Below are 20021 nucleotides of genomic sequence, written 5' to 3' on the forward strand. Positions count from 1 at the left end.
GCTTGGTCTGCAGCGGCAGGACTGGGAAGGAGTCGGCTGTGAGTCAGGCAGAAAGGCTCACAGCGAAATGAAAGGAAGCACTGGGACTTCTTGTCTTGCTTTGCCCTTGAAAACTATGCCAAGTTTTTTGTTGTTGCTTTTTTTTTTAACGAACAAATTGGTAGTATTTAATAACTGCTTTAACGATTCAGAATTTCCCACTTTCCTTTTACACACAGGCTACAGCATTCAGTTATGTGTTTGTTCTCTTTGTATCCTGCTTGCAAAAAAGTGACAAAATTGAGCCAAATCCAGTTGATGAGCACTCCATTGAGGTCCTTCTGCTCAGTGACTAGCTGGCTCCTTCTTCTCACAATAGTTTACGCACTTTCTTCGGGTTCGTTCTCTCGGTAACCGCTCCCGGGCTTCTCCTCTCCCCGCGGCCGCTGAACACACCATGAAACAGGTTCGGCAGCCCCCGCCCCAGGGGTACTCTGCCCGGCCTCGCCCGCTAAGTCACCGGGGAAGAGGGATCTGAAAGGTGAGAGACCGTGGCGCCTTCCTTCCGGTGGGGATTGGACCACACGGAGCATCGCTCGGACCAGCGAGCCCCCGGCGCGCCCGGCGCCCGCAGCCACGCCGGCCATGCGCCCGGCCAGCGCGCCCCGCCGCCACAGCTCGGCCTCCCACCGAGCCCGCCCTCCCCGCTTCGGCCCGCGGACGTCAGCCGTCTGGCGTGCCGCCACCGGCCAATGGGAGCGAAGCCAGGCTCAAAACTCTCCTGTGATTGGCTATCTTCCTGGGGGCGGCGGCGGCGGAGGGCGGGCGGGCGCGCCTGCCTCGGGCCGCGCGTCTCGGGGCCGCACTGGCAGCTCCCGGCGCGGAGGAGGCCGGAGCGACACCCAGGACGGCCGGGCCCTGCCGGGAGGAGGCGCCGCGCGTGGTGACAGCTGCCAGCGCCGGGGCGACGCTCGAGCCTCACTTCAGTTGGCGAAGGAGGAAAAGGAGGAGGAAGGGGCCGGGTCTCCGCCCCTCGCGCTCCGGATGGATGTGCCCGGCCCGGTGTCCCGGCGGGCGGCGGCGGCGGCGGCCACCATGCTCCTGCGCACGGCGCGGGTCCCGCGCGAGGGCTGGCTCCTGCCCACCTCGCTGCTCTGTGCCTACGGCTTCTTCGCCAGCCTCCGGCCGTCCGAGCCCTTCCTGACGCCCTACCTGCTGGGGCCCGACAAGAACCTGACGGAGAAGGAGGTACGCGCGGCGGGCGCGGGCGCAGGCGCGGGCGGCAGGTGCGGAGGGGATGCGGCGAGGGGCGGGCGGGGCGGGGGCCCTTCGGGGCAGATGGGTGACTTTTCCCAGTTGGAAGGCGGCCCGCGCTGTGCGCCGCAGTCCTTCGGGCTGTTTGCCCGTTGGTCTTGGGGGCGCGCCTCCTGCGGGCTCGGAGCCGCGGGGCTGGGGTGCTCCGGGCCGGCGGTTCCTGCTGGGGCCGGGGGAAGGCTGGCGGGGAAAGGAGGATGCATTTGGAGAAAACAGTGAAAACAGCAAGCCGCGCTGTGCACCTGGTAAAGGTCTAGTCTAGTAAATATGCGTTGATGGAAAGCAGGGACCCACATGCTTTTCTCGGAGGACCGCCCTCCCGCTCCTGCAGCCCCTCCCCTCCCGTCCCTGACTCTGTTTACCGCGGGCGAGATGGAGATGGATGCGCTCAAATTAGGATGGACCGGGACAGCGGGAGCCCGGCGTCTTCATCGGCCTGGATTCTCAGTTGGATGGGACTGTGTCCAAGAATATGCTGCCCCCCCCCCCCCCACACACACACACACACCTCCCCCCCCACACACACACCTCCTGGGATAAAAGCAGATACTTAGATGGTATCGCAGAGTTGGCACTTAATTACAGTTTTCCCTGCATTGTGCATTGTTGCTTCACAGATGTTAGTTTTGCTCCTCAGCTGCACGGTGAGGTCTTGCAAAACTTGTGTGATGTTCAGAGTGATTGGAGCCCACAGTCCGTGAGCAAGAACTTCTTGCTGGTTGATTTTCCCCGGATGAGGGGCTGTGCATACTTCAGAAGTGCCCGGTGTGCTTTGAAAACGTCCAACTCTCAAACCGTAGGGTCAGTCTCCACACCTGTGTTTTTTGAAGAAGAAAGACATTATATTAACTGAAAAAGGAATTAAATTCAGGGCGGCCCCACAAAACCAGAATAAAGCCGGCTCAACATGCTCTCCCTTGAAGGCTACAAAGCCTGAAAGCTGAGGCCTGGCGCCCCTTCTGGAAAGCGGGGTGGGCACTGGTTGGCTCGCCCCTTTTGCCCAGGCTCACTTTTCCTCCAGTGGCGGTGACATGCTCCCGTCTCAACCTTGCTCTTCTCCCTGGGATTAATCACCTCTCAGTATCCCCGCCTAACAGGTCAGAGCAGGATGTCATTACTCACAGCGCACTCCGTTACTGCATCGCTCCTCCGTCTCCAAGGTCCCTCGTGGGGGAGTTGAAGGCGGGTGTTGGAGTCTGGATGGAAGGTTTCATTTGAGTTTCTCATAGTCTCACCTCTCGCAAGTGTCACTGACTTTGACCCAACTTCAGGTCTTCTATTTTGCAGTCTTGGGGCCCATTCCCCAAGGGACTGCAACAGTTACTCATTACATGTTTGAATTTTAATACGGCAATAAAATGGAAAGGGCCAGCTCTTGTGAACAGAACGGTTTTACAAGAAGAACATGACTGCAGTAAATAGGAGAGAATGATCCTGGACACCCAGCACAGCCCCTGGGTCGGAGGTGTAGGCGCTGAAGCAGAGGTGATACTGCTGGTGAGCTGCTGACAATTAAAGTTGCATGTGAACTGCCATGTGATCGGTGTGTGCACCTTGCCTGACCACGCGCACTGCCAAGAAACATTCTCCCAGTGTTGATGTTTGAAAGGCAATCTGTTTTGTCACGTGCCCTGGGCAAAGAGTTGCTGTGGGATGTTCCATGCTGTGGGACGTGCCCTGTCTTACCAGAAAGCTTTCTAGGCTGAGTGAAATATGTTCAGGGGCATAGGAATAAAGCAGGGGGTGGGGCAGGCCCCGGAAATATTTGCTGATTGTGTAACAAAACCGTGGCACACTTCTGTTACTGCAAATTAGAAAAGGAAGAGGGCAGGGTTTGGAGAGAAAGCGAGTGTCTGGGCAAAGGGGTGCCATTTGTCTCTGAGGACCGGAATTAGGGCTGAGTCTGTTGGTTGTGTGCAGTGTGGCTCTCTTCACCCTCTCCAGAATCCTAGATTTTTAAAAATAATCGAGTAATTGAAATAAATAGAACAATGTGTTCTTTCTGACTGAGTGCCTGCTTTCACCAATGACAGTGAAATAAAAATATGACATGGTTTTTAGGCAGAGTGAATGTTAATCGTGCTCGTGATGTTTGTGTTGAAGTTTGTATTTCCTCCTAGAAGACTTGAGAAGGGCCAAGCTGGATCGTCTTAAATAGAGCTGTTGTTAGCCATGTCCAAAGACAAAAGGAGGGAAGGAAGGACAGACTCTCAAAAGATTTTTTCTTATATCTCAGGGAAAATGTTCACCTCTTTTAGGGTACCACTTGGTAAGTTTTAAACAGGTTAAAATTTGATTGTTTCCCAAGAGCGGAAAGACAAACATTTAATAAAATAGAGCTCTTTACCTACAAAATATTTTTAACCCTTTCATCTTTTTTAGCGTGTGATTTCACAATCACTACCTTTCTTTGATTTTCTTAAAAAAAACATTCCACCTTCTCTGCCTGCTATTTCAGAGCCTTACAGAACTTGGCTCTTACCTCCAGAACAGCCTTATCTTCCACGGCCTGCATCCTTCTCCCCCTTGCCTTCTTCCCCAGGCCCTAGCTCCTGCCTCATTCATCTTAGAGCCCTCCGTCCAGCATGGCCAGGGGCTCATCTCCTGGTCTATACTCAAAGATGAGATCTCAGCCTGGAGAAACCCTCCCTTACATGTGTATCTGTTGATACCGAAATTTTCTCTTAGCCTCCAACTTCCTCATCCTTAAGGCCCATCTCACAGAAGCAACCCCGTATTTCTGATCTCCCTGATCAATAGTGTATGTGTGTGTATCCCACACTAGTTCAGAGCTCTTGGAGAACAGGCTTCATTTTATTCTTTTTTCTTGTAATCTTCATACAGCTTGAAAACAGTGTTGTGCAAATAAATGCTTATTAGTTTAACTGGACTTGATTCTAAAATAAAGTCTAAATCTGAATTAGAAACTAAAACCGAACTGCCCCCCCTTGACTTTTCTATCTCAGAGGAAAGCCACAAACTAGTCCTGGCCCCAAGAGTTGTGACAGGTGCCTTACAATAAAATCAGTTCCTTTTGCTCACATGGCAGATTTTACCTGACGTAAGGTATTGTCCAGGGTCTGGACAGTAGAGCCTGTAATTTGTCCATTTCTGCATGTAGGAAGTTCCCCTTCAAGAGTCAAAGTATCGGTCAAAGAAGCACTTTTGGTGTGACAGCTTCTCCTTGGAGGCATTGAGAGAGAAGGGATCCTTTTTTTGGAAACCCAGTGGCTAACCTCTGGAGATGTGGTCTTTATCTCTTCATGAATGCCCTATACAAGCACCTCAGTGCAGGCTGAAAAAGCTGCTGTAGCCCTAGCCAGTGTGGCTCAGTTGGGTCAAATGTCCTACCACGCACCAGAAGGTCAAGGGTTCAATTCATGGTCAGGGCACATACCTAGGTTGCAGGTTTGATCTTTGGCCGGGGTGCATATAGGAGGCAACTAATCGATGTGTTTCTCTCTCTCTCTCTCTCTCTCTCTCTCTCTGTCTCTCTCTCTCAGAAAAAAAGCTGCTGCAGGCATTAGAAGTAACCCTGGAACACAGTAAATGATCAATACCAGTTTTCTGATTGGAGAAATGAGGCATTGAAGTGCAGTGGATTCAGAATATCTAGGTCCAGTGTCTCCCTCTGCCAGTTACAACCTATGATAACTTGGGGGACAGTTGATGTAACCTTTCTCTGAGGCCAGGTTCCTCAGTTTTAAAATAGGGATGACAAGCATTTCCCTCCTAGGGTTGTTGTTTGGATTAAATGGGGTCATGTAGGTGAGGTGATTAGCACAGCGTGTAGCTCCTCAGTAGAGATTTGCTATTCTAATGCAGGTCACACTGTGAGAGGGACATTCATGTCAGGTGGATCCTCTCTCACAGGAGAAAAGTCTGGTTTCCTATTTACAGTAAGTTAAAGAGAAGCCATCTGGCCTCTGCCCGCTTGCCTTTTGTTTTTGTTTCTACTTGGCATTGCAGGTCTGGCAATGTTACTTTTCCTTATCTTCATGGTTTATATGGTGGTTTTGTATTAGGAATAGCAACAGACTTATAAGTATAAACACTTGAAATCGGTCATTAAAAGGATGAGATTTATGTAATGAAAATTTGGCAGGTAATCATTTGGGGACAATTATTATTGAAAGGTGTATAAAGTCTCAGTACAGACCATATGACTAAAGTGAAGAAGTAAGTTAAAGTCCAGAGGGGTGTGGTAGAAAACAGAGGTGGGGTATGGAAGGAAGTGATGGAGGGCGTTTGAAGGGGGAGGTGTGGTGGCTAATAGCTTTGTGGTGCTTTGTTGGGGAAATGGGAAGGTGAGGACACATGCTAAGTCAAACCCAGGAGGCACTTTCCAACTGAAGAAAACTGTAGGAGGGTATCTGTAAAACTACAGGCAAAAGAGCGGTGGGAACTTGTTAATGGAACACAGCTAGGAAGTCTGCAGGGAAGCCTTCACGCTTGCCGGCCTTCAGCTCAGGGCACTCTTGGTGCCTTTGCTTTTATACTGAGAGGCATCTTCCACGGTGGTTAAGCCAGCCAAGTGTACTTTGTTCCTCATTTGCTAAAATTTCCACACTTCTCAATTAGAGTCATTTCCACAGTTCTCGATTATACTTTCATGCACATGTTCAGGTGCAAGAACATTTCCTGATCAAGTGGAGGTTGCTAAATGACTTACAAACACAAGTTAGATAAAAATTCATGAAGGTGAGTCTCTTAGACAAATCACTTTTGGTATCCAGCCAGTCAGAAAGAGAAATCAAGTCTGGAATGTATTGCAGATTATGTTGTACATTTATAGTTGTGCTCTGCACTGGCAAAAGATTTCACCATAATTGTTTACTCTGTTGCTCCTCTAAAACCTTAAAACAGCCCATTTTACACTTGGGTAAACTGAGGTATACATAAGAGTTAAAAAGAAAGTTATCTTTGAACTTAGATTGTTAAAGTCTAGGGTTACAACGCACCATTGCAAACTATTTAACCTGTTACCAAGATGACCTTTCAGAAAGCACTTAAAAACTGGGGCCATTGCTCTAGCCGGTTTGTTCAGTGGATAGATCATCGGCCCAAGGACTGAAGGGTCCCAGGTTTGATTGCAGTCAAGGGCACGTACCTCAGTTGCAGGCTCTGGCCCTGGTGAGGGAGGCAACCAAGTGATGTGTTTCTCTCACATCAATGTTTCTCTCCCTGTCTCTGCCCCTCCCTTCCACTCTCTAAAAATCAATGGAAAAAAATATCCTTGAGTGAAAATTAACCAAAAAAAAAAAATTGGGGGCCACTGATGCAGAATTTGAAATGATCTTTAAAAACTGACTGGTCTAGACCTTGCTAGACACTAGGCACGTATAAGAGGAAGGAAAAGTCTCCTATGATGATTGTTATTGGAAGAATGGGGAGGACAGTTAATTTATCTAATTCATATTGTTCCAAGTGGTCTGTATGTTCATGGTAGTCCTCCAGTCTTCAGACCTATGAATAAAGAGGAGTAAGTGATTTACACATATTCTCTCATTTAATCCTTGCAACAATGACCCTATGGTATAGGTCTTACCTTCTTTTACTGATAATGGAGAGTAAGTCTAACGGGAACTAAAAGAACTTGCCTAGGATCACACAGCAAATGATGAAACTGAAATTCTAGCTGGACGTCTTAATGGTTTAATGCTTATTTTAAAGATTATTTCTATTATATCTCAATTTTAAAAATACATTAAAAATAAATAGCCAACACTGCTCCTTTTTCAAGCAAAAAGAAGGACATCAAAGTTGCCCATAATTCTACCACCCACGGATATTCTATCAAGATTGTAAACAGCCCAGCCATTGTGGCTCAGCGGTTGAGCCTGTATAGACCTATGAACCAGGAAGTCACATGTCTAGGAAGTCAATCCCCAGTAGGGGGCATGCTGGAAGCAGCAGATCAATGATTCTCTCTCATCTTTGATGTTCCTATCTCTCTATCCCTCTTCCTTCCTCTCTGAAATCAGTAAAATATATATATATCTCTTTAAAAGATTGTAAACAGATCAACCCTTTTATTCCTGGGCTCCCAAAGAAATGAAACTTAAAATGAGAGGATTCAAACCAGTCCTAATCAATCAAGCAGTAAGATCAAGGCTTCCTGTCCTGTGCCTCGAAGAAGGAATTGACAATGATTCCAAGGGATTTATTTGTTTTGAAGATATTTATTGAGCCAGGTATGTCCTAAACACTATGCCGGCTATTAGGTTGTGCAGATGAGTCCACCCTTAAAGAACTATAAGGCCATGGTTCTCAGATCTGACTCATGTTAAAATCTCCTGGGAGGTTTTTAAAAAATGCCAATGGCTGGGCATCCAGAATTCTCAAAGCTCCTTGGGAAATGTGCAGCCATGGCTGAGAACCAGTGATGTGAGGAACGGGGAGATGACACGTACAAAGCAGTGTCCAGAGAGCCTTGAGTGTTGTGGTACAAAGATTGTCAGCGCCCGCAGTCTCCCAGGGCGAGGAAGCCTAAGAACGAGGCCTTGATGAATGGGCAGGATTTTAAGAAAAAGATGGAGTGGAAATAGGGAAGTATATTCCAAACACTATTCAGAACTGTTGTCATGATTTCTGTGGTTGGTAAGGATGAGGTATTTGAGGTATTGGTAGGTTGTTTTATAAGAAGAAATTGTTATGAATATCCCAGGTCCTTTGATATCACTAATAACTTTTTATCCTTCTTTGCCTATCAGGTCTACAATGAAATTTATCCAGTATGGACTTACTCTTATCTGGTGCTGCTGTTTCCTGTGTTCCTTGCCACAGACTACCTCCGTTACAAACCCGTCATTCTGCTGCAAGGGCTCAGCCTTATCGTCACATGGTTCATGCTGCTCTATGCCCAGGGACTGCTGGCCATTCAGTTCTTGGAATTCTTCTATGGCATCGCCACAGCCACTGAAATCGCCTATTACTCTTACATCTACAGTGTGGTAGACCTGAGCAGGTACCAGAAAGTCACAAGTTACAGTCGAACTGCCACCTTGGTGGGCTTCACAGTGGGCTCTGTCCTCGGGCAAATCCTCGTCTCAGTGGCAGGCTGGTCCCTGTTCAGCCTGAATGTCATCTCTCTTACCTGTGTTTCTGTGGCTTTTGCCGTGGCCTGGTTTCTGCCTATGCCACAGAAGAGCCTTTTTTTCCACCATGTTCATTCTACCTGCAAGGGAGTGAATGGTATTAAGATACAAAATGGTGGTATTGTGACTGACACCTCAGCTTCTAACCACCTTCCCGGGTGGGAGGATGTTGAGTCAAAAATCCCTCTAAATGTGGAGGAGCCTCCCATGGAGGAACCGGTAAGTCCAACTTTAAATGTCTTGTGGCTGCTACTCTGGGGCCAGGCCAGCAGTGAAAAAACAGACAGGAAACCCCCTATGCGAGACCTTGTATTCACGTGGACTCAGGTTTTATCCTGAGTTGGATGGAGGTTCATTCATTCATTGATTCAAGATAAGATTGATTTAAATTAGGAATGACAAATGTGTTTTCCTCTGGAGTGAATGACCTTCAAGGTCAGACTGGCACAACATTCTATTGCTTGTGTCAGAGATGTTTTAGAAGCCACAGTAAGGGCTATCTCTTCTTTCATCTTTCAATCCCCAGAACTTGGCATATAAATACAGCACTCAGAAAATTTTTGCTAAATGAATAGGTGAAATGATTCCAACAAATGATGAATATCTACTTCCAGTTTCTCACTTGAAGCCAAAGTGTTTACGGATAGGAGTTACTGTCCTCTTCTGTGCTGGAAATTTTACTTTGCCGAAGTGCGTAGTAATGAATAATACAGGAGATGAGGATCCAAAGGAGTATTTAAGAAGATGAAATAATGTTAGAAGTGTGACTATGAAATTGTTTCTTAGCTGAGGTATGGCATCCAAATAATTCATCCATCCATTCTCTCTAGCCAGGAAGATTCACTGCCTCCCCCAGTCAGTCATCCTTTAATAAAAGTTTATCTTTCTATCAGGTTATAAGCTATGAGAGGCAAGATTCATTTCAAACATACTGAATTAATCTTAGTTTTCTTGGGAGGTGTTTGTTAATAAGCCTATTAACATTCCATCTTTGTAGACGGGTTCTGTCAGGCATAAAGCCAAGCTCCGTAGGCTTTGTGGGCCGGCTGAGAGTAAAGGACCAGCCTGAATAGAGCCTGGCTCTCCACCTGGAGTTAATCCAACTTCTTTCAACGTGGCATCTAATGTCCTCATCGAAAATTACTCTCTTTCGCCTTCCCCCATTCTTCACTCTGGTTACTCGTTGAAATGTAGGTTATCATCCCAAAGAGCTTGGGTCACACTTTAGAGCCTGGGTGACACTTACCATAAACTCACTTTGACTATTAGGGCAGCTTCAGTCAGAGTTACCAGGAACTAAGTAGAAATGAAACGCTGATTCCATCAGTTTGTTAGGTGATGCCAGAGACTCAACAAAGAGTTGGTGAGGGAGGGAAAGGAGTACGAGTGGTCGTTTGATAGATCTCATGTAGAAAAAAGAATAAGAACCTTTTAAAAATCTGTCTCAAATGTGTCAAAATGGCTTTAGCTAAGATTAATATGTACATACATGTCTATAATACATATATATTTTTTAAAATGTTAACATATTGACCATAGTTCTAAAGATTTTTATAGACCAGTTAAGTTTTAAACTTTTTTGAATATGAATAGGAAACTACTTAGTAAGAAACATTTTACATAGCAATGAGTACACATGTGTGTGTGTGCACGTGTGCACGCATACACACACACACACACACACACACACACACTCACACTAGAGGCCCAATGCACAAAATTTGTGCAAGCAACCTCAGCCCTCGCAGCCCCGGCTATCTCAGGGGCTTCGTCCAGAAGGTTGTCTGGATGGTCATTCTGCTGTTCGGTCTAATTAGCGTATTAGCTCTTTATTATATAGGAGCTAATATAATACACACACACATATATATATACTTTATATGTAACTGAAACCATAGTTTTTAAAATACATTATTTTATTCTGACACATTCCACTCACTTTATTTTTTATCATGTGATCATTGCTCACTAAATTGATTTTATTACCTACTAATGAGTTGAAATCTACAGTCATAGAGCAACTTGATATTTGTTGCTTATAGATAGGCAAAATATGAATACTTGACATGCTGAATAATTATAACATTTTTAGAGTTAAAAGTGATTCAAACACAAGTCATAGGATAATAAGAGCATCTTAAAGTTACAAGGGACATTAGATCTCATCAATCCTCTCATGTTAGAGAAGAGGATCGGGATCAGAGATCGTGACTGTAGAATTAGACAGATATACTCCTAAACATAGTGAAGAATATACGGGAGATTCACTTCAACCTATACTGTGCTCCATGAAGTATTTCACTGGGAGACAGCAGTCAGAACCATCATGTTGGTTACAGTGTGGTAAAAATTAGGATTCAAGCCATACCATGATGTCCGTGGCTTTGCTCCTGGCACCCCAACAGGCAGGAGTGCTGCTTGGCGCTTACAGCCCTAAAATACTGCTTTTCTTTGACAAGCCTGAAGGAAAGTCAAAATATGGATGTTGGAGATTGCACTGTCATTTTAAGTTGACAAAGCTCATAACTGAACCATAAGTTATAACTGAAGTAATTATGGTGAAGAATACGTGGGTAGGTGGGTGGTTTGATCTTGATTTTATAGAAAGGGAAAATGGGCTAGCAAGTGACAGGGTATTGAGAAGTAATGATTGGTAAGAGTATTGAATGGCTTCTGAAAGCTATTGTCTGAGTTGAGACCTGAGTAACATAAAGGAACTAGCCATGAAAATCAGAAAAAAGTGCAGTCCTGACTCATAGAACCATATTTTGACAAATAATAAGTTTGTCAAACTTATTCTCAAAAGTTCCCATCGTAGCCATTGGTTTGACTATAGGTAAATTTCCCTTTGCACAACTGAGCTCAGTAAAGAGTGGCCTTTAACTTGTAAAGACTTAATTATACCCTTTCAAGGTTCTGTTTAAAGGAAAAGAGGCTACACAAAATTAACTCAAACTGGATTAAGATTTGAGACAGTAAGACCCGAAACATTAAACTCTTCGAAGAAAACAAAGGCAGTAAGCTTCGTGACATTGGCCTTGGCAATGATTTTTTAAACCTGACACCAAAAGCAAAAGCAACGACAGCAAAAATAAGTGGGTCTGCTCAAACTAAAAAGCTTCTGCATAGCAAAGGAAACAGTCAACAAAATGAAAGAGCAACCTACTGAATAGGAGAAAATATTTGCAAATTACATATCTGACGGGTTGATATCCAAAATACATAAAAAAATAATACAACTCAATAGTAAAAAAAAAAAAAAATCCAATTAAAAAACAGGCAAAAGATCTGAATAGATATTTTTCCAAAGAAGACATGCACGTGACTAACAGATACAAGAAGAGATACTTCTAATCACCAGAGAAATGCAATCAAAACCACACACACCTGTTGGAATGGTTGTTCTCAGAAAGATAATAACAAGTACAGTGGGGCCTTGACTTACGAGTGTCCCGACTAACGAGTTTTTTTGAGATACCAGCTGTCTCTCAGCTGGTTTTTTGCTTTGAGTTGACAGAGTAATTTGAGTTAACGAGCTCAGTCTCGGAACGAATTAAACTCATAAGTCAAGGCCCCACTGTATTGGCGAGGATGTGGAGAAAAGGAAACCCTTTGTCACTGTTGATAGAAGTGTAAAGTGAACATCCATATGATCCAGCAATTCTACTTCTGGGTATTTATCTGAAGAAAACAAAAACACTAACTCAAAAAGATATCTGCACCCCCATATTCATTGTAGCATTAGTTTAAATAGCCAAGATATGGAAACAACCTACGTGTCCGTCAGTGGACGAACAAATAAAGAAAATGTGGTGTATAATAATAATAAATTATCAGCCATAAGAAATGAATTCTGCCCTGGCCGGGTGATTCAATTGATTGGAGCTTTGTTCTGTGCACCAAAAGGTTGCAGGTTCAGTTCCCAGTCAGGGCACCTACCTTGATTGCCTACCAGCGGTTCTCAACCTATGGGTCGCGACCCCTGAAAATACATCCTGCATATCAGATATTTATATTACAATTCATAACAGTAGCAAAATTACAGTTATGAAGTAGCAACGAAAATAATTTTATGGTTGGGGGTCACCACAACATGAGGAACTGTATTAAAGGGTCGCAGCATTAGGAAGGGTGAGAACCACTGGATCCGATCCCTGATTGGGGGAGGCAGCCAATTGATGTTTCTCTCATACATCAATGTTTCTCCTTTCCTCTCTCTCTAAAAACTAAATACATAAACACGTGTCCTTAGGTGAGGATTAAAGAAAAAAAAAAGAATGAATTCTTGCCATTTGCAAACAACATACATGGACTTCAAGTGTATTATTCTACGAGAAATAAGTCAAAAAGAAAAAGTCAAATACCATACGATCTCACTTATATTTGGATTCTCAAAACAAAACGTGCACACACACAACCAAAAATCCAAAAATCTCATAGATATAAAGAACAGATTGGGATTGGGCAGTAAGAGAAATGGGTGAAGGAGGTCAAAAGGTACAAACTTCCAGTTATAAAATAAGTCCTGGGGCTACAATGTGCAACATGGTGATGACAGTATTGCATATTTGAAAGTTGCTAATAAAATAGGTCTTAAAAGTTCTCATTACAAGAAAATTTTATAACTATGTATCAAGAGTTTATTCTTGTATTATTATTTATTGTTATTTTCCATATGAACAACTGTAAACCTACTTTTGCCCCACCCTGTATATATCTTTCACAAAGGAAAAGAGTAACACCTGTTAAATTAAATATTGAGCCTATACAATTGCTCCTGTCCAGTTGCCTTCGAGATGGTTGAGCTTTCTTCCCTTTGGTTTGTAGGAGCCCCAGCCAGACCGGCTCCTTGTGCTGAAGGTACTGTGGAACGACTTCTTGATGTGCTACTCCTCCCGCCCGCTGCTCTGTTGGTCCGTGTGGTGGGCCCTCTCCACCTGTGGCTATTTTCAAGTGATCAACTACACACAGGGCCTGTGGGAGCAGGTGATGCCTTCTCGCAATGCTGCTATCTATAACGGAGGCGTGGAGGCTGTGTCCACCTTACTGGGTAAGCAGTGCTGAATTAGGGATGGTCAGGAGGGGGATTCCTCTGGTAGTCGTCAACCACAATCAGGTTTTCTCTCCTCTCCCAAACTTGAAGTAACTCCAAAGAATGACTTACTTACTTTGAGCTCTGATGTTATAATTCAGTGGTTCTCAACCTTCTGGCCCTTTAAATACAGTTCCTCATGTTGTGACCCAACCATAAAATTATTTTCGTTGCTACTTCATAACTGTAATGTTGCTGTTGTGAATCGTAATGTAAATATCTGATATGCAGGATGGTCTTAGGCGACCCCTGTGAAAGGGTCGTCCGACCGCCAAAGGGGTCGTGACCCACAGGTTGAGAATTGCTGTTATAATTCATGTATATTAACTCAGTCCTTACAAAATTCCTGAGATAGCTGCAATTGCCATCCTATTTTACAGTTGAGGAAACCATGGACAGATAGGTTACTAACTTGCCCAAGGTAATGTAGATGGTAAGTAGTGAGGTTAAGATTTGAACCCAGAACCGGTGCATTGACCGCTTTATTCTATTGTCCCTTTCTAATTTGTTGACATGCCTCATAAAGGTTTTCACATGATTTCTTTAAACACTTATAACTGCACCTGGCACTTAGGAGCACTCCATAGATTTTAGCTGTCATTATCATTGTCGTCATTTTCCCAAAGGGCAGAGATGCCCTGTTGCCATGTTCTCAGTGGCTCCTCAGGGAGGAGGAGAGAGGCCCTGTCCTGCCACGGTGCCAGGCTTACCGGTAGGAGCAGTGGTTCTTCTGGACATTGCCTCTCCCTCAGCCGCATTTCTTTAGCAGCCACCCTGGATCTGTGGCCTCCTTTCCCATCTCATTGCCAGCCGCCCTGATTCAGTCTCACATCCTCACACTGGCTCCATAGCATTTATTCCATCAAGTCCAATTCTCTGCCTCCCTTTCAAGGCCCTCCCTAATCTTGAGCACCCTCTATGTAAGTTCTCAGCTTTAAAATGGAATAATCTAAGCTGATTTAAATTTTTTAATAGTCTTTATTTATTTCTCTTGTCATTCTGCAGGTGCGGTTGCGGTTTTTGCAGTTGGTTACATAAAAATATCCTGGTCCACTTGGGGAGAAATGACACTGTCGCTGTGTTCTCTCCTGATTGCGGCCGCAGTGTACATCATGGACACCGTGGGTAACATTTGGGTGTGCTACGCGTCCTATGTTGTCTTCAGAATCATCTACATGTTACTCATCACTATAGCAACGTATGTATTTTATTCAAAGAAGCATTAGGAAAAGTTGTGATTGGATAAACCTTTTGGTTTCCTTACAAAGAAATTAAATTTTCTAAGTAAGAGAGGCAAATGGGAGAAAGCACTGTATTATTTGTTTTCTCCTGAGGAAGCATTTAGGCAAGGTTCATTTAATTCCTCGTTCACGTGTTCCCGCTGTTTCCAGATTTTGCATGAGATTTAAGTCATTTAGCAACAAAATACTTTTCACTTAGTTGGGAAGGTGATTGACAGTAGAAAGAAGGGGGTACCCTTCCCATTTAAATTAAAATTTTAACTACCCAGGAAGAAATTCTTATCTATTTATTCTTCTTTACTTGTTAAGTTTTCAGATTGCAGCAAACCTCAGTATGGAGCGCTATGCCCTAGTGTTTGGTGTCAACACCTTCATTGCTCTGGCCCTGCAGACACTGCTCACACTCATTGTAGTCGATGCCAGTGGCCTTGGCTTAGAAATCACCACTCAGGTAAGAGCTGTTTTGCACTGAAGAAGTTACGTCTTGATCAGGGTGACATGCCTAATGAAAAGACATTCAAACAGTATAGACTGACATAACATAAAAAGTAACGGCGTCCCCTCCTGTCAGTCCTCCCCCTCTGTGGTTCTTTGCTACCTGGAGCATGTTGGGGGCAATCCTGCCTTATCCCGAAGCTAAGTCTCCTCCCTTCTTTATTTAATCCCCCTCCCCCAGATACCAAGGTAATGACTTGCTGTTGATGAATAGCATTCTGATTCTTAACACACGACCTATTAAGAAAACACCTGTACAAACACCCAAGACCATGTGAACACATTTCTTCATTGAGGGATCATATGGTTGCATATGCCTTCATGCATTGTGAGCCTGTAGGTAGGGTTTGCTCTGTACTTTGGCAAAACAGGCGATTAAATCAAAAAGTGCCCCATCCCAGGCCAGAACATTGCTTCTTCATTATTCCCTCCATACTTACACATTAGTTTTAGAATAGAAAGACCCAACATATCAGCAGTAATTAACTGTATTTTTACTGATGAGATCTAAGAAAAATCATAATAATAGGTAATGTGCACTGAGCGCTTTCTATGTGCCAGGTTTAGAATGGAGAAAATAACCTGAGAGTTAAGTAATGTTGAGTGTTAAGGTCACCGAGTCAACAATAGTGGCGCAGAGCTAGGATCTCAACCAGAATCTAACTCTGAAGCCTGCTTGCCTTGCACTGCATTTGCCTCAGAAAGGTGGAGGGGGGAGCAGAGGAGGGGAGCTTATTACTTTCTGTTTCCCAGTTACTACCGGCAGTAGAAACCTCAGAAGACCTTGCAAGAGTTAGGAGCTTCATTAAGGATGGAGGGTAGGACAGAAACTAGAACCTGTTATCCTGCTATAAAGATTATGGGTTTAAACATATGGGATAATAGAAATTTGTGTGCTGCGCTGAACCTGTAGTTGCCATGATTAACAGATTTCCTATAGGAAAACGTATCCAATCTTTTAAAAACCTAGTTCAAAGACTTAGAGTTACTCTCTTATTGAACCCATGGACCAGCTTGTATGTATTTAGTAAGTTATTTTAAGAAGAATATGGTGGTGACTATGTTGCTAAACTATATAGCCACATTAAAAAGTTGGCTTAGAGAGGATCCATATAAAATGTAATCCTATAATGGAATATACAGGGTGGGGCAAAAATAGGTTTACAGAAACAGTGTATTCATTATTATTATGTATTAATTATTGTATTATTTTCCATGTAAACAACTATAAACCTCATTTTGCCCCAATCTGTAGTTGACCTTCTACTGCCCTCTTCTGGGGAAGAATCAAAGTTCTTGATCTTCAGAACTTGGCCTGTTAAGTCCTACCCACGTACCAATCTGCCAGCTTGAGGGTAGAGACCATGAGTCAGTGACAACAACAAAATTACCAACAGTAGTATTAACAGCATCGGCATGGTGCTAATAAACATTTACATGCGTGATCTCATCCCTTCCCAACAACCCTGTAAAGTAGGAAATACGAATTCCATTTTGTAAATGAAGTTAAGGTTCAGAGATTAGGTATCTCAATCAACGTCACACAGCTAGTCAAGGATGTCATCAGGATTCACACTCAGGCATCCAGGCTTCTGTACCACCACACCCTGCTGCCTCTGTGTTTTCAGTGCCTGGCACATTGGGTAAACACACTACTTTTTAAAGTTTTATTGAGAAACTGAATTCCTTTTAATTATAGAGTACGTTTTCATACGTGTAATACAACAGCTCTTCTTATTAATAATTCTGTACATGACTTGTTTCCCCCTTTAGTTCCTGATCTACGCAGGTTATTTTGCACTCATCGCTGTGGTGTTCCTGGCTAATGGTATAGTCACTATTATGAAGAAATATACAAAGCAGGAAGATCCAGAGTCAAGTTCTCAAGTAACCACTTCATAATATACTACTGACAAGCTTCTTATGGCAAGAACTCTGCACAGCCACAGTCCCTGGATGTATTTAATTTTTTAAGGTGTAGAACATATATTTATGAATGTGCATTTCATGGCTTCAAAGCAGCCAATTGACTATACCTGTGTTTCTAGCGTAACATAATCATGTTCAGAGGAACAGAAGGAAAGTTTGTTTATTTAAGGATGACGTTTTTCTGATTCAAAAGTGAACTTGATTTTGAAAACCAAATCATCGTGAGCAGTCAAGCAGCACATGGTGTTATATACTTGATAGCAAGTGAGCTGGGTGTCTCATAGGTCAAGTACTTCTACAGCTGACTAGAGAGAAGCTTGAGACCAGGGTCTCACAGGGGCCACCGATGTTACAGGTCAAGATAGGAATATGTTGTAACAGCACTGTCTCTGTACAACTTAATTCTTATTTTGTGTTACTCATGTGCACTTGTGTTTCTACAGATGAAAGTTGTCCTATCACAGGCAATATTTGCTCTGGTTGGTGTCCTGTCCTATAAGGAGTATGTGTTATTTCTAATAAGTTATGTTTAAGATTTCATTGTATGAATGTTCCCATCTTGCGAATTATGTATTTGTGTAGATTTTTGTTTGAAATATATGTTTGCATTATTCTATGCTTCCCAGAGAAGCTCATTTAGTTAGAAAATAAGGCAAGTTTTGAAGCCTGCTAATAAGCTGAGTGAAGAGACCTAATCAGAAAATGTAGGTAGATTTCCTCGTCTTTTATTCCTCAGTAGGAAGGACTGTTAATTCCATGATGAAAAGTTAAAATATGGGCTAAAGATACAACTAGCACGTTAAGCGCCCGGCCTGTTTTGTCTTCCAGGCAGAAAGTATAGTGTCAGTCACCGGTGACTGACATGGCGCTTAACGTTCTTACCCACTCTGTGTTTGCATTCCCTTTTATTTCCAAAATAAAATGAAAAATTAATTTTTAAAATAACTTCATCTCCATTTATAACTTTTATATTTGTCCTTCTTTTCCAAGATAAGGTTGTCATTAGGAGTTGGATTATTCCAAGGCCTTTTCCACAAACTGAGCCTCTTTTCGATGATTTCAATGGGACAGGAACCAGGATAGGTACGATTCCTGCACTTTGTACATTAAATCTGCCTTTGCTCTAAAGGTGGGTCATCTTTAATATTTGCTTAAAATAACAACTGCTAGTGATTCCAGTTCCAAGGTACTTGAAAAAAATATTCTGTATACATTTATACATTAACAAATCAGCCTGCCTACCAAGTGGCTGCTGGAATATGTGAGACGTGAAGAGGACTTTAAAGCGAACTTCATTGCCTTATCTTGAAAAAAACCTTGGTAGCTGCTTTCATCTGGGGGTGACATTTTTCGAGTGACACAGCTAAACTGAATAATAGTGTCAAGATTGCAAAATTGACAGATATATTTGGTTTAATCAGGAACTCTAAAAGTAAATGAATAGAGTAAGAATAGGTCATTTTCCATTCAACTTCTTTTTGGATATAGGGAAAGGAAAAGAACACTAGCTATGGAAGGGAAGAGGACATGATGTCGTAAAGTAACAGCCTGTAATTTTATATTTTATCTTTTATTTTGCTATATAGGGAATTGTTTACTCAGAAACAAATAGAAGAGTGGTACAATAAAATGGACTGTTGTATAATCAAAGTGTTCATGTTACCAAAGCATTATCTCCCTGGAATACAATTTGAAGTCTGTGGCACACACCTGGAGCCTTTACTTATTAAGACAGTAATAGGTGCACGTCTTGGTGGGTGGCCACGTTTGTAGAATGCTGAACACTATTTGCAAGTTGTACTGTATGCAGTTTTGCAAAGTGGAAATAATTTGTTGTACTTTTTATTCAATTCTGTATAGCTTATAAAATTATTTTTATTAAATAAATATTTTACAGTATATTTCCCTTTTTAAATCAAAATCATTTAAAATTTATCTTTTGCTTCAGTGGGACCTTTGTATTATGTCTTTAAATCTTTTAATAATTTCCTGTAAGACAAATTTCATATTAAGCCTTCCCTCAACTGACCTTCCTAATTAACCTTGACGTCTTGTTAATTTTTCCATTGTTTTGTGGTCTTTACCTTTGACTCTTCCCCTTATGTCTGTTGTTTTCCTAATTTTTCTGGCACTGCATTGCACTGTTCATTTTTCTTAATCTTCATCTTGATATCTCTCATCTCTGTTTTTAAAGCATTCTCCCTTTTAGAAACCGAAAAGGCCCACATTCTCTTCGGTGTTAACTGAATTTTTAAAATAAATGAAATCAATTCAAGGGCAGAAGCTACCATCTTGTTCTGAAACTTCCTAGCTTCTTTGTTCCCGCCCAGAATATTCTAACACCCAGGGAAGCATCTTCCTGCCATTCGTCAAGAATCATTTGGTCATCATGTCCCAGAAACAAATCCATCTTTTCTTACAACAAATGAGCACCTTCCCTTTAATACCCGCTTCCAAAACCTGCTTCATTAAGGCATTCCACTGATTATCACCAAAGACTTGGGAATTTTTCATGGAAACAAAATTTTTTAAAGATTAAGTTTTCTGTTCCTATAGTTCTATGCCTTGTATCTTTATGCCTTTCCAATTGTATGCCTTCGGTGCAGGGATCCTATCTTATTTTTGTCTTTTGTTGCAGAACACACCCTAGCGCCATATGAATATTTATAATAATAAAAGGGTAATATGCTAATTAGACCGAACGACCTTCTGGACGAAGCCGGGGCTGCGAGGGAAGCCCAGGTCCCCGGTGCCAGAGGGAAGCCGGTGCCAGCAGCCAGCGGGAAGGAAGGCCTACTCTTGCACGAATTTCATGCATCAGGCCTCTAGTTGAATTATATAAGTGATATGCAATGGGCTCAGTATAGCCACCTG

General features: G+C 43.0%; 1 protein-coding gene across 2 annotated transcripts; it reads left to right on the plus strand.

Annotated features, from left to right (window-relative positions):
• Positions 1 to 866: 866 nt before the first annotated feature.
• On the plus strand, positions 867 to 19048 carry SLC19A2 (solute carrier family 19 member 2). Of its 2 annotated transcripts, none has more exons than XM_070397355.1 (6): positions 867 to 1227; positions 8007 to 8609; positions 13218 to 13440; positions 14488 to 14680; positions 15033 to 15174; positions 16992 to 19048. In XM_070397355.1, exons 1-6 carry the CDS (start codon positions 1024 to 1026, stop codon positions 17118 to 17120), a joined length of 1494 nt encoding a protein of 497 aa, XP_070253456.1. In that variant the 5' UTR covers positions 867 to 1023; the 3' UTR covers positions 17121 to 19048. The 2 variants fall into 2 exon arrangements, with proteins under 2 accessions (XP_070253456.1, XP_070253457.1); XM_070397356.1 differs by lacking the exon at positions 867 to 1227 and adding an exon at positions 1808 to 2790.
• The last annotated feature ends 973 nt before the right edge of the window (positions 19049 to 20021 follow it).

The sequence above is a fragment of the Myotis yumanensis genome, unplaced genomic scaffold, assembly GCF_028538775.1.
Source record: "Myotis yumanensis isolate MYYU_CA2020_CCGP unplaced genomic scaffold, mMyoYum1.0.hap1 SCAF_17, whole genome shotgun sequence".
NCBI lineage: Eukaryota > Metazoa > Chordata > Mammalia > Chiroptera > Vespertilionidae > Myotis > Myotis yumanensis.